This window comes from Notolabrus celidotus, chromosome 16 (assembly GCF_009762535.1).
Source record: "Notolabrus celidotus isolate fNotCel1 chromosome 16, fNotCel1.pri, whole genome shotgun sequence".
NCBI lineage: Eukaryota > Metazoa > Chordata > Actinopteri > Labriformes > Labridae > Notolabrus > Notolabrus celidotus.
Genome location: NC_048287.1, coordinates 7565518 through 7580542, shown reverse-complemented (window position 1 = coordinate 7580542; position 15025 = coordinate 7565518). Strand labels below are relative to the sequence as shown.

Below are 15025 nucleotides of genomic sequence, written 5' to 3'. Positions count from 1 at the left end.
AACTTGACACCACTGCGCTTCTAAACGGCACATTCACTTTAAAAACTCTCAGACGTCTCAACTAACAAAAATGATCTGAACATGGTGTGAAATGGAATTAAGATATCACCAAAGTACTAGTAAGAGCTAAGCATACAGGTGCAGCTAATCAGACTGATGTCAGGGGCCAACCGCATCACAAAAACCAGTGAACACTATTCTGGAGGTCAAGAATCACCACAGACCTGAGGACAAAACAATCAAAGAAGTTCCCTGCAGCACTAAATGATCAACTGACTGCTGCTCAGTCAACACTGTGGAAGTTGTTGTGACCGGTCATATGCCTTACTATCAGGGGGAACAGTAATTTCACGTAAACATGACCTGAATGAAACCGAGAAAGCAGCCAAACTGGAACTCCTGAAAAGTGCAAATCAAATTAACTAGCGATCACTGGACATCAGTGAGTAATCATAGTTACTGCACACCATGTTGACACTGATTGAACATTGAACTCCTTTGCTTTCAAAAATAAAATAAACTCTGCATTTGACAGAGTAAACACTCTGAGGCTCACTCTAAGTCATGGTTTCAGACCACACTGGTGTAATAGATCATCATTCATTAGAATATCATTACATTAATTTGATCCCCAAATCAAGACCCTGATAAGAATTGTTGTACTTTGTTAACAAGGACTGTAAAACTGTGTTAAAATATAAAATAAAATAATTTTAAACATGATTAAAAATGTGATTAATCACTATTAACTATGGAAATGTAGCGATTAATGAAGATATTTTAAATGTATCATTTGACAGTCCTACTTTTAAAATAGTATTTTGACTCTTGTTTAATATGCCTGCCCAAAGAGTTTCAATAAGTGTAAAAGGTTAAAAAATCAGAAGTAATTCAAATTTAAAAAACACGTATCAAAGTCCAAATTAAATATAACAATGTAAACTTGCTGACAATAAAACTATAAAATGAGAAATGTGCTGATAGGTGACACAAAACCCAGAAAACAAACAACACAGAAATGCTTCATGAGCAGGTTTCTCAGAGGAGAAGCTCCTGGAAAATAATGGATGAAATCTGTCACTTGAAGCTTCACTGTACGATACCAGTGGTCTAAAAATAGATCTGAGCTGCTGTGGATGTTAAACACGATTTGCCTCCAGAAAGGACTCACAACTTATCTCAAGTTTAAAGGAAGTTATGTAACCAGGAACGCTTTTAACACAGAGGCCTAATGCAGCTGGACACTGAGGGGCATTCTGTGCATTGGGATGTACAGTGGACAGAATGTAAGGCTGATGCTTGAGTGAGTTATACTCTGCATGCTTTTGAAAATCAAGTTAAGATCTTTTAAGACCCCAACTAAGACAGTACATTCTATTGTTGCAATGCAACAATGCTTACATTATGTAATGTAATTCTGTGTGGGCAGCTCCTTGTCCACACTTATCTAAATAAGATTTTGTTAGTTCAAAAGAAATATTTGAGGATGATTAGTTTTTCTAAAAGTTGCGACTCATCTGCTACTCTTTTTAAAAAGTACAAACTTTTATCCATTTTTAATGTGAATATCTATCAGACCTGTGTGTTTGTATATAAATATGTACACTTAACCAGAGACCTGCCCTGTACTTTTCAGATTGTTTTTAAGTTTTCCTCAGACATTCATTCTTACAATACCAGACATTCAAAAAAACTTCCCCCTCTCATTTTGCCAGACTTCCCTTAATCAGTACACATTGAAATACAGAGACCATCTCTCTGGAACCATCTGCCCACATCTTTACATTCAGCATCGGCACTATCATCCTTCAAAAAGCATCTGAAAAGGTCACTAATTTAACAAGTCTCAACATACTTCTCTGAGCTAATTGTTTTACTATGTCTTTTAAATGTACAATTATGGAATTGTTTTTTTTAACTTATCTGTATTGCTGCTTATTATAACTTTTTATTTAGAAAAAGGGAAGGTATTTTCATAAACCTCTTTGGGACTTCTAACCTCCTCTGCACACTTATAAGATTCCATTACATAGATTGTTGATGTTTTTATGATGTGCAAATAAAATAAATAAATAAATAAGTTGCAGACTGAGGTGCAATCAACAGAGGCGTGGCATATTTACCAAAATTAAAGAGCTTTTTGCATTTCATGCCAGTTGCGCCATAATAACTGTCCGCCTGTCAACTACTTCCTGTTTTTGTCATCTGGAAGCCAAATTTCCCCGATCTTTGCCCTGTTCATCTTCTGTTTGAGTATGTGTATAAACGACTCTGTCGTTACTGCTGTTAAATGTCATCCCAGCAAACAAATCAAATCAACAAAACTGAAAAAAAAAAGTTTAAAAAATGTTAAACCGCTTACGAGTAAAAATAAATCTTTAAAATATTTCTGTGACCTCAAATTTAAGAGTCGAATTAAAGACTTTTCAAAAAAACGTATGACCTCAATTTTTTAAAATCTCCTTGAAATCTTTTCAAGATCTGTAGGAATGATTGGTAGGAATAATGCTGCTGTAAAAAGAGCTTTAGGCACATTAGCTGTGCAATGAAAGGAATGTACTCCTAGTGTATGTGTTACTTTTTAAAATTTGGATCATCTTGTTTCTGTAATCAAGCACACACTCGTTGAAAGAAACCAGAGCGTTATTGTTAGACTGTGATATTCATAGTAAAAAGATATAAAAAATGCACCACTGGCTGCACAGCATGTCAACACACTGTCTGCTAAATACCTTCTACAGTGCAAACCAAATATGGACATGTGGTGAATAACCAAGCTGCGTATCAAATCAAATTAAATTCAGGAACAATCATGACCCTGCTGGCTTTGATACATGACTCAAACTGAAACAGGCGTACTACTTCCTGTCATTTGATGTGTGATTCTGTGACCTCACTGTGCAAGCACAGCTTCGGTTTTGCAGCTACCATCTCACCACTGAAGAAAAACAGACACCAAGTATTTTTCCATGCATGATGACATTTCAATCATTTTGGCACACCCAGGAATCTGCCTTGTTTTGTTCAAGTTGTAGACACTTGTACTCTTTGTACACTTGTTCTATTTCAATTGGTAGATGAATTTATCCCATTAAATTCAATGCCCTGCCCAGTTTCTGCTGCGTCTTTGGAGGTTTTGGCTTAGTCGCTGCATATCTTGGTTTGGCACACCATGAAGTGATATTCCATCAATTCAGCCACCAGTCATTTTCATTCTTATGCATGTTTTGGGCCTGAAGGCAGAATCAGTTCATTCATATTCTTTCAGTTTTGTTCCCTTTGCATGCATGGAGACAGTGCTCCAATTAATATATAATATCTGGATATGAAAGGATAAACATTAAGAGTCTGATTCCTGATAATAACATGCAAAACCTCTGAACCAAACATGCTCATATTCTGGACTCATGTTTGTTTTATGAGGATAAACGTGTCAAGAATGGACGCCATGGTTTCATCATGCTTGGCTTTAAGGAACAGATAACTGCAGTTTTCACACCTGGTTCCAAAAATGTTGCCAAATGTTTCCCCATGATGGATTAATAATCCAGATAATATGAAAATAAGAGTACAATCCACTCTCCCTGTCCCATTAAAGCTACTAACCATAGACCTTTCTGGAGTCCCTGAGCTCCCTTGTCTCGTAGGTTCCTCTGGATCTCTGCTGCTGTGGACGTCCACCTGCTGTGGACGTGCCAGACTCCAGCTGATACAACTACTTCTATCTGTCTCACCACTATCATCTCTCTCTCTTCACCTCCCTCTATCCCCCTCTCCAACATGGTCTCAGCAGATGTGTGTCTAACATGAGTCTGGTCCTGCTGGAGGTTTCTGCCTGTTAAAGGAAGTTTGTCCTTGCCACTGTAACTTGCTAAATGCTGCAAAGTGCTCTGCTCATGGTGGATTAAGATGAGATCACACTGAGTCCTGTCTGTAAGAGGGGACTGGATCTTATCCTGTCTTGATGTTGGGTCTTTGTTAATAATAGAACATAGAGTACGGTCTAGACCTGCTCTGTTTGGAAAGAGTCTTGAGATAAAGTTTGTTGTGATTTGTTGCTATATAAATACAAATGAATGGATTAATGGACTTGCAAACTTGTATTCATATCGACTTTCAGGTCCGAGTCCCAACAGGGGAACAGACTTCACCAAAAGCTAAACGTCATCTTTGAATAATCCATTTTAAAATAGAGGAGCCTAAAACCAAATTATTATGACTGTCACACATCAGCCAGAGTCTGCTGTGTATTTTAACTGATGTAAAGTTTTGTTAATAAAAAAGACAATTTCATGTGGTGGTCGAAAACATATCAGTTTTTCACGGCTGATGCTGATATCAAGGTTGCAGGTCAGCTGATGGGCGACATAAAATACTGATATCACGTTGTATTCGCTACCGTTGAATTTAAATGGTTATCTTAGAAGAAAATATATGTCAGATGGATTTTTAAGAAACTTGGGAAATTAAAAAATACATTGAGATATGTTATATATTTCAGAACAATGACAAATATTTAGGTTAGAAGTAACATTAAAGAGAGTTTAATTAAACACCAGCTGGTAACTATTTTTGATTTGATAGACTGTCATCCTGTTACCATTAAAGGGGATGTTATATTGATAGACAGCAGCCACACTGACAAGGCTGCCTGCACAGTCTGCCGACTTATTTCTTAGTCAGCCTCGTGAGAGCAGGCATTGACCGATGCTGATCATTTCAAAATGCCATTTATGGGCCCAGAGTGATTAATCAGTCCATCTCCATTTTTAGTCCTCACTTTTTGAGCTCCGAATTCATAGAGCCGAATGAAATCCTTGCAGACTGAAGCATCCATTCATGAATTGCATAAGGCAGAAGTAACCTGGTTGTAGCCTCTTGTTTATTAGCATTTATATCCCAGGATGTGTTAAATACTTGATTCGGATTGGTCAAAACCCGACAACGATGATTCATTCTCAACAGTGAAAGCGACGCCAGGGACAGCCTGATCATACACGTCATATCAAATCCATCCGTGGACAGGAATCGGGCACATTTCACCTCTGCCTGTTGACACTGTGGTAAAAATGTTAGCTTTTGTTAGCATTTTGAATTAGTAAACTTTGTGGCAGCAGTGATAACAGCAACAATGTTCAAAGCTGGGACAGTTGACTCATTTATGTTTAAAGGTGAGTCAATGTCCAAGAGAGGAATATTCCTGCAAAAGTCTTGCTCACATCGTCTAACGTTACCTTCAATGGAAATGTTAAAAGTATGTCAGTCCATGCATCGATCTCATTCAATAACTTTCTCCATTGAGACAGGTTTGGGAGTCCTGTGTTACATTTCAGATTGACAAGTCGGTGTGAGTGTTTCAGTCTATGCAGATACTGTGTGTGTTGATCGGTGTGAGTGTATCTGTGAGTTCACTCCTCTATTTGTTTGTTGCTAATACCTTTGTGTGATAACAAGGTCACCCTGCATGACTTTGAGTCATGTGACCAAGTCAAACCGCAGAGAAACTCTCACACCGGGAGCTCATGCATTATTCAGAGGGCTCCACTTTAACCACCATTTCACAGGTTTAACATCTCATATCTAATGTATCCATCGTAGAGCGCTGTTATCGATTCATGGATTGAGCGTTCAGTAAGTCAAATGTGAGGAGGACTGTGACAAATGTCAGAAGTTCTCAAAGCCTGGGTCACAACTTAAACGTATTTTCTCTGTGTCAACGGTTCATTTCTGGGATTTTCTGCCTCAAGAAATATAGCTGGCTATCAGTTTTCTGCAGATCATTAATTGCAGGGATTATTTTAGCTCAAATTCAACCCATGTTCAGAAAATTTAAATCATAAAAGTATAAAATAATGGAAGCTCTCTCCTGAGCAGAAAGTTAAGTCTAAACTGAGTTCAAATCGGATAAAATAAAACTTTATAGAATAAAAAAGTAATACAGAGCATCAAATAGGAGCTAAATGTAAAATATAAAAAGGTTGGAGGAAGAAAAACTGTACGATAAAATGACAACAGAAGTACAGTAAGTGCAAAAGTCGCCAAGATAAAGAAATAGATCTGCTGTCTTTGGATTAGTGTCCAACTGCAATCTCTCTCTCTTCTACTACTACTCTATTTTCTTCTTCTTTCCTTATCTCAACATTTTTTACCACAAAGGAGCTGCTATCAAATATTTAAAAAACAACACTCAGCATGGTTCACCCTGTCAGATCTCTTTTTCAGAAAGACTGCAGCTCGTGTGATTAACTGAAGGATGAAACTAAGGTTGGTCTGAAATGAAAAGCCATTAACAAAAGAGTCTAATGCCTCTGCATGTCGGTAACTTTGATTCATCATGCAAAATTAAGTACTGCACATATTTAAAGTTCCATTTCTGTGAGTATGATCCAGGGTATTAAGACAGACTGCTGCGCATGCACATGGAGAACAAAAGCAGTGTTCACACATCACAACAAGCTAAGCTAGCGTAGCTGCCTGCATGGTTAAAATGAGTAAACAAACAGTGCCAGGAGACAAAACACAAAGACCAGCAGCCTTAAATCTACATCGTCAGATTGAATTGCTTGACGTTGATCATCCTCATTCACATGGAGCTGGTTTGGCTCCAAGACAGATGTTGCTCAAAAGACCATCAAATTAACCACCAGACAAAATGTGAAGGATATGAAAAGCATGAGTCAGCAGTCGACCACGACGGACAAAGGACGGCAAAACAAGACAAAAAAAATTCAGACTGAGTAAACCTTGGTAACTAAATGTTTTCATCATACTGTCACTGTTTGATCTCAATACCTGCTCGGCTGATTTCAGTGTTTTTGTATTTACTTGAATGACTCAGTTTTAAGGGACAACACAAGAACTGTTTTTATTAGTATCATTACCAACATCTAATATACTGTTAGCAAGAGAGAGGTGGTACAACACAGAACTTTTACAAATACATTTTGGTTTCTTTACACATTTTTGGCGTATTTTAAATATTATAGCGTTAGATTTGTGTCAAAACGGGCGAGCTTGTAAAAACGTAAACAGGAGCATTTAATAATAATATTTCACACGCGCAGATATGTACTCCTCGCGAGGCAATTCAACAACAGGAGTTATTTAGGCAGCTGCGAACGTGTATAAAACATAGACTGTATAAAATATGAACGTAGTATCCATGACGTCACCCATCTGTTCCTGAGAGCTGGTTTGAAGCAAATCGACGGCAGCAGCCATATTGGTAATGCGGAACTCAACTAGGCAGAGTGTGACGTAGTGTGAGTCTCTTAGTCAATGGCTGTGTGTTCCCGACCGGGAGTCAGTCATGTCCTTATTTGGGCAAAACTCATAATCTTAATATCTTCTTAACCGTCATGTTAGAAAAAAATTCACCCCCCGTACAGTGTGTGCCATTAGAGAGATTAGCTTTGTAGGGCCAAGCCGTTTTTTGAACCAGGCTGTACATGTTTATTAATGCTGCAAAGATCGCCTTTTCCCATTCATATCTATGTGGTTTCCGGTGTTTCTGCAGCCAGCCTCAAGCGGATTTTCGATGTATTGCAGTTTATATCACTTCCGCATTGGCTTCATCGTTTGAGACCAGAGTTTGCCGCTTGGTAGAAAAGCACGTGGACAGAGGTGGGGAATGACACTTGCTTGTGAACAACAATTTGCGAGAGCACAAATCAGTTCTGCCAGAGCGAGGCATACACACGCACGCGCACAGGCACTGCTCTGCTCTCCAAGCTGAATTCTGCTCGCGCGAGTCAAACTACTTTTGACATATTGGAGGCGGAGACCAGGTGACGCAATGACCCTCTGATGATTGGTCAGCTTTCAACTTGACCACACCCACATGACCTCTGAACCTTAACGGTGATTGGCAGCTGTCACACAAGCCAGCCAGATTTGTGCTCGTGCGAATTGTTGTTCACAAGCAAGTGTCATTCCCCACCTCTGTCCCTGTGCTTTTATACATCAGCTGCCTAAATACCTCTTGGTTGTTGAATTTCCCCGCAAGGAGTACATATCTGCACGTGTGAAATATTCTGCTCATGCATATGTTTTTACGAGCTCGCCCGTTTTGACATAAATCTAACGCCATAAAATATCCTCAATTATTGTTTTCAGCAAAATGCCTAAAATTATGGAGATATACTTTTTGTCAATATCACCCACCCCTAAACCGACTGGGTTTTCACAGATTAGCTGAAGGCTGCTTTTAATGAAATCACAACCACTTCCTATGATCTGAAACTATTCAACATGTCCCCTCCTCAGTGCTCTACACCCAGCCTATAATTCAAATATTCATCTAATGTCATGACGTTTAATACTTAACATGCATTTTGTGGCCTTTTTAAGATTTCTGTGTTAATACAAGACACATGTTTTGTCAATTGGTGGATTCAATCATGACGTACAGCTGTTTAATATCAGAGACTTGAACTGTGTAAGACAACACATATATTTTAATGTATCCAGCAGACAGAGTAGCATTCACATTAATTGTGGCTCTTCATCCATCTAACAAATGGGAAACACATATTCATGTGTTCACCCTAAAGACGTGAACAGAGTATATCTGAAGTGTGGTGCTGAGCAGGTCGTTCACATTGGGTCCATTAGGGCTGTTTTTATCCTGAAATCTGCTGATAGTCCTGCATGAAATCTGGTTGATGATGAAACTGTAATTTCTGGGCAAGAAGACCCCAAAATTACTTAGAGAGTAAGGGGTCAATATATAACAGATATTGTTTTTTCAGAGCCGATGCTGCTACAAATTATTAGTTGTTCATGAAACCAATAATCGATATCTGGAATTAGAGCTGGGCGATATTGAAAAAGATGTCATCACGATAAAAAGTTTTCACAACAGTCGATACAGATAATTATCAGAATAAATATAAAATAATTATTTCATTTAAATTTAAAGGCAGAATTTTAGTTTGTAGATTCTTAGTTTTCTCAGCTTGAGATCATTTGCATATTTTATTTTAGATTTGCAATAAAGATACATCAAATTGTATATTGTGTTTCAGTTTAGTAGAGTATTGTTTTGATTAGTGCTCTACCCTTTAAGGTTACTAAGGGTTACGGGCAGTGTGATGTTGTTTTCCCACAGTGCAGTGAATGCATCACGGTTATTCAGTGTTCAGTTGTACTACGGTCACGGTGGACATTAAATGTGTTCACAGCAGAGGTTGTCTCTTCCTTTACCCTCATCCTGTAAGTATATTTAATGAAGTGAATTAAGTTAATAGTTAACAAAGAGTCGAAACAGTGTCAGACTAACGACTCTGCTTTGAGCTGGTAAGTTTAAATATATCTAATTTTTATAGAACATTTTTTATATATATATATATATATCGAAGAAAAATTATATCACGATAATGATCGTTATCAATTTATCGCCCAGCCCTTTCTGGAACCGATATTCAACTTCAGTAAAAGTTAAAAACTTTCTGTCAAAATGTCAATTTTTTCAAAATCTAAACACAAGGCCCAGTTGAAATGCTTTTATGGTGGTTCGTTCATGTCATGCAAAAACATTGCGATGTCCCTATGTTGACCCTGTAGCAGATTGAACATTATAAAATGCTGCCTTTGATGGCTGTTCAGTGCAAAATGAGTGAAACAAATGTCCTCGTAGGTGCTCTTCCCATCAGTAAAATGTAATAAAATGGCCCCTCAGATGCCTTTCCAATAGATAAATGTGATTAAGTGCTGTAGTGGTAATTTAACCTTATTTCATGTTTAGTTGTCATGCAAGTTTGTGAGTTACGTTCAATAATCTATTCTAGTTTGTTTTTGAAGTTTTAAAACAGTAACACTTCTATCATTTAATATGTGTGAGTTACATTAAAATACTCAGTTTTAGAAGGATCGTGTGGAAATTATCATTAGATTTGACGGAATGTGAGCTCCATGAAGAAGGTAGCACTTATTTTTTGTAAATAATGTTTTGATTAAAAGGAATTTTCCTTATAAGTCATTCAAATTCAACCACTTACTGTATCAGAATATTCACAAGAATGCAGGGAATGAGGTGTTAGATGCTCAACCCGTCCTGGGGGAGGGTCCACAGAATACTCTTATAACTCGGACTCCTTTCATTCATTTAAAAATCAACTCAAAACCTATCTGCTCAAAAAAGCCTACAACACATGACCTCTACTCCCTCCACGCACATTTTTTACAAGCCAAACATTATTTTTAACAGGCTAGAACCAAACCTGTTACCACCTTGTGTTTCAAGACGCAAAGGAGAGACAGAAAACTGAAGAGCTAACAAAACAGTCTTCAAAATGCAGCCAGAGTCAGATCTGTATTTACCACAACTCTCTGTGCGCTGGTGCCCCATGGCACACAGCAGGGGCCCTTTCATTTTTATTGCCCTGTCCCTCAAACAACTTGAGTACACCACTGTTCCTACATTATTTCCTTCCATCTGCTGGAGGAATAAAAACTTCACCTCTAGCTACTCTTATTGTTTAGGAAAGGTCGTCTCTTTAAGATTTTGGCAGGGGTCCATGCTGACTGCCACGCTGATTTGATGCGTGCCACCCTGATCCAAATATCCTGGACACGCCGCTGTCAGCAGTCATGATGTTTACGAGTTGAATAATCAAAGCAAACGGCATGTGAAAGCATGTTTCACATCTTAATCCAGAACAGCCCTTCATAAATATGTTGTAAACATGCTGAAACCATGACACTTGTGAATGCTGGAATAATTGCACAAACACAAGTGTATCTGCAAGAGATTTACATTCCTGTTTGAATGCACACATGCTCGGGTTTGTTAACATGTTTAAAATAGTATTTTTCATATGCATGCATGTAGTTGCAGTGGTTGGCCTGCTTGCCCAGAGGGCTCTGTTTATGTCTCACTGACTGCTAGGCCCCAATGTTGCCATAGGAGTCACAGAGCTACCAGCTGACGACATCTTTCTTCCGTTTCTATCATGGTAAACAACCTCACTGTGACAATTTAACAACAAGCTTTCAGTGTTTATTTCATATAGTGACAATCTGGATTATCATCCGTGGCATGTAGCTCAGTGAGCCCTGTTTATCCTCAACAGAGTAGCTGCATCATCACTACACAGGCATCCATGTCCTGACATCTTTACCTCATCATGACAGGGAGAGCACCAATGCAATGTGTTCATAAATGTGGGAGCTGATATACAAATATTCAGATTAAATCGCCATGTAACATCAGGAATGTGGACTAAAACACCAAAAACAGCCTGGGATGACCTGTGCTATAAATAAACTGTAAATGTAATGTAAAGTGGAGCACTGTAGCATGTCATATTGTGGAAGCATAGCAATAATACACTTCTTCTCGACGTGTTTTAGCGACAAGCATCAGCTCCCTAATGTATTATGACCCAATTAGCAAGCTAGCCATGTAGCATCTCGAAATGGGGAGCATCGTAGTTAGAGGGAGCAGCAGGCTACATTGAACCTGCTTTGGAAAGGTGACAGTTAAAGGTAGTCTGGCTTTAATGGGGAATTTAAGGAGCTTAAAACAATATAGTGACCTTCCTCTAAATAAAGACAGCCCGCTGTACAATTCGGCTTAACTATTTTAAATCATAAAAGCAGTAGTTTGTATTTAAATGTGATAATTTCCGCCGATTCGCCTCTAATTTCCACTAGCTTCTCTAATCAAAACAACGTGGCGCCTGATGGCGAATGCTGGGAAAAATTATTGAAAAAGACATTTAATTGAAAATTAAAGCTGGATGTAAAATCAAACATACGCCGAATAAAAGAGTAGATTGCGTTTCTTCGATTGGATCTTGTTTTTTGTATGGAAATGTATAAATCCTCCTCATTTGTGGCCGAAACTGTGTAGTTGGCAGGTTTTTAAGCTAGTTTTGTGTGACGTTCTCTCTATAGCATAAGTTAGCACCGAGCTATCTGCACGATGATGTGTGCTTTAACGAAGAGCTGCATTTACTCTCAGGAAGGACAAGATTACCTTTGGAAGGAGGTGAGTACGCAGACGGTTCAGGTGTGCTCCTGCTGTCCGGCGGTGAGAGTCTCTGCCTGGGGACCAGCCTGCCGTCCGAGCCGCTTCCACCCGGGTTGGCGGGACTGGAGCAACGGGACGTCGTCGGTCCTGAGTTGCTCCCGGCTGCTGAGAAGGAGGAGGAAACGGAGCGGGTTGGGCTGTGCTGGTTTCCACGCAGAAGCTGGTACGGCACCGTGGCGCGGATAGGATGTAACCGGACCGCGGTGGTGTTGCTGCTGCAGGCGGGGCATGAGGCTGCTGGAGGGGAGCCGCTGTGTTGGACCCGCTGCGGGGAAGAGCTGGCTTCTGTTGTTGATGCTGACATAACGCCCAGGTGATAAAGTTGTTTATGTAACAATATAAGTGGTAAAAAGTGCAATGTCCTGTTATAAAGCTCCCAACTTTACTTTACGGGCTTGCAATCCTGCACGCAATCCATCTTAACAAACTTTGTCAAAGTTCTAAAGTGATTTCACCTCCTGAAGTCCGACACTTCACTGCGACGTGAACTTTTCTGCGTCCGAGTAAACAAACTCCAAACACGCCCAAGTAACTTCCTGCCCTGAAGGACAAATCGTTACTATCGCGTTACTTTGGAAAATCGGTCATTTCTGTCCAGCTCGCTACTCCGAAGTTCCTCTGCGACAATTTCCAAGATAACAGTTGTCAGTTTAAAACTCCAGACCCAGGAGGCTGGACTATGGGTGGGACCAAATCACTACGACTACTCTCTGATTGGTCCTGGACTACTTCCTGGATCTGTCAGCGGGTTCATCATTTGGTGTGTGGGAGCTTTAACCAACGTAGATGAGCTGCAGATTGACTTGAAGTGGTTTCTGGCCTACATACAGGTGCATCTTTCATTACTTTGGCTTATAGCTCATTGAAATCAGTAATCCAGTACCTCAGATTAATACATGGATTCCTAAGATCAAAGACATTTTTTTTTTAAATACAAAAATGTCCAAACTCTGCAAAGTGTTTTTCATTTATACACTCTGTAAGAGAGATGTCTGGATTGATCTGCTTGGACTGTTGCCTCTGCGACCTGACCCCAGATAAGCGGAAGAAAATGGCTGGATGGATGGATGGACAGATGAATGGATGGACGGATGGACAGATGGATGGATGGATGGACAGACAGACGAATGAATTGACGAGTGGATGGATGGATGGATGGATGGATGGATGGACGGATGGACGGATGAATGAATTGACGAATGGATGGCTGGATGGACAGATGAATGGATGGATGGATGGATGGATGGACAGACGAATGAATTGACGAGTGGATGGATGGATGGATGGATGGATGGATGGATGGATGGACGGATGGACGGATGAATGAATTGACGAATGGATGGCTGGATGGACAGATGAATGGATGGATGGATGGATGGATGGACAGACGAATGAATTGACGAGTGGATGGATGGATGGATTGATGGATGGATGGATGGATGGATGGATGGATGGATGGATGGATGGATGGATGGATGGATGGATGGATGGATGGATGGATGGACAGAAAGATAGATGGACGAATGAATGGACGGACGGATGGATGGATGGATGGATGGATGAATGGATGGATGGATGGATGGATGGATGGATGGATGGATGGATGGATGGATGGATAGATGGATGAATGGATGAATGGATGGATGGATGGATGGATGGATGGATGGATGGATGGACGGACGGACACCGTAAGATATTTTTGTGTCAGGGTTTCTCATCTTCCTCTTGTCAAATATCCCAGATTCTCTTCAGGACAGGTGAGGTGTCCAATCGAGTAACATCATGGTCTGGAGACGGTTTGGCATTAATTTTGGTGCTGTGGGCAGGTGCTAAGTACTGTTGAAAAGGAAATCAGTGTCTCCATGAAGCTTGTCAGCAGATGACGCATGATGTGCTTTAGAATCTCCTGGTAGACGCTGAGTTGATTTTGAACTTGATGAAACATAGTGGACCAAAACCAGCAGATGACATGGTACCCCAAACCATCACAGACTGCAGAAACTTCACCCTGGACTTCAAATACCTCTGATTCCATGCCTCTCCACTCTTCCTCCAGACTCTAGGAACCATGAATGCTGAAACATGAATCATCTGCACCACGATAGCCGGTCAGCATTGAGATCCTCTACTGACTGCAAGAAGGAGCGCTACAGCAGGTCTTCATCGCATCTGAAATGAGACTGTTTCACACCAGTACTAAATTCTAATAAATTCCTAAGTAGCTGTGCAGATACTCTAAACATCTCTTATCGTTGCTTTACAATAACTCTGTAACTATTGTTTTTTCTTAGGCTATGCTCCCTGCATCATTCACTTCATATCATTATGGTACATACTGTGTGTGTTTAGCAACCTGGTAAATTTTCACTGTGCAATAACTAAACTATGCACAAGTAGAAAGTATCCATAATGTATATATGTATATTTTTATTATATTATTCTAATTTTAACCTTTAATTATTCTATTTTAACTTTGTAACTATATTGTCTTGCTGAAAACTGTTCAATAAGGTCTATCTTATCTTATCTTATGTATGACTGAACAGACCGGCAGAGGTTAATTCATCTGGAATATATAGGACACATTTATTTCATCTCTGCTTCCCTGAACTAGTACTTTTTATATGAACAGGAATAGACAGGAGCTCAAGCTATCGTTTGTACTAGGAAGTTAGCACTGCCCCCTTTAGCATCACCGGCTTCGCCATTCAATGTAGTCAAGCTCAAACTTGTTTGATGACAACAGACTGGAGTGGCGTTTGAAGGGAACCCCTCCCTACACACAAGATTTGCGTCTTTAGGGACTCTCAAATGGGGCAAGTTAATGCGAATTACGCGAGCATTCACGTTTTGTGTGGATACAACATCAACATCATCCCAGACCAAGCTAGGTAGGCTAACTAAAAAATCTAGTTCTGTGATGAGTACAAAAAGTCCTGAGTGAAGTTTCAGGTCAAGAAAGCTAATTCCAAAGTCAGGAACAAGTTTAAC

The 15025-nt window shown here is 39.7% G+C and overlaps 1 protein-coding gene and 1 long non-coding RNA gene across 5 annotated transcripts in view; one reads left to right on the top strand and one right to left on the bottom strand.

Annotated features, from left to right (window-relative positions):
• Positions 1 to 12709, bottom strand: part of glcci1a (glucocorticoid induced 1a) — a 30966-nt gene extending 18257 nt beyond the window's left edge. For 2 of the 4 annotated variants that reach the window (XM_034704916.1, XM_034704917.1), the window contains exon 1: positions 11981 to 12709. In XM_034704916.1, the coding sequence (XP_034560807.1) occupies positions 11981 to 12338 (358 nt within the window). In that variant the 5' untranslated portion in view covers positions 12339 to 12709. The remainder of the gene's footprint in view (positions 1 to 11980) is intronic. The other 2 variants (XM_034704914.1, XM_034704915.1) reach the window with 1 other exon arrangement.
• On the top strand, positions 11804 to 14276 carry LOC117827988. The gene is made up of 2 exons (XR_004634309.1): positions 11804 to 12347; positions 14091 to 14276. It is a non-coding gene; the product is annotated as an uncharacterized LOC117827988 (long non-coding RNA).
• Positions 14277 to 15025: the final 749 nt, after the last annotated feature.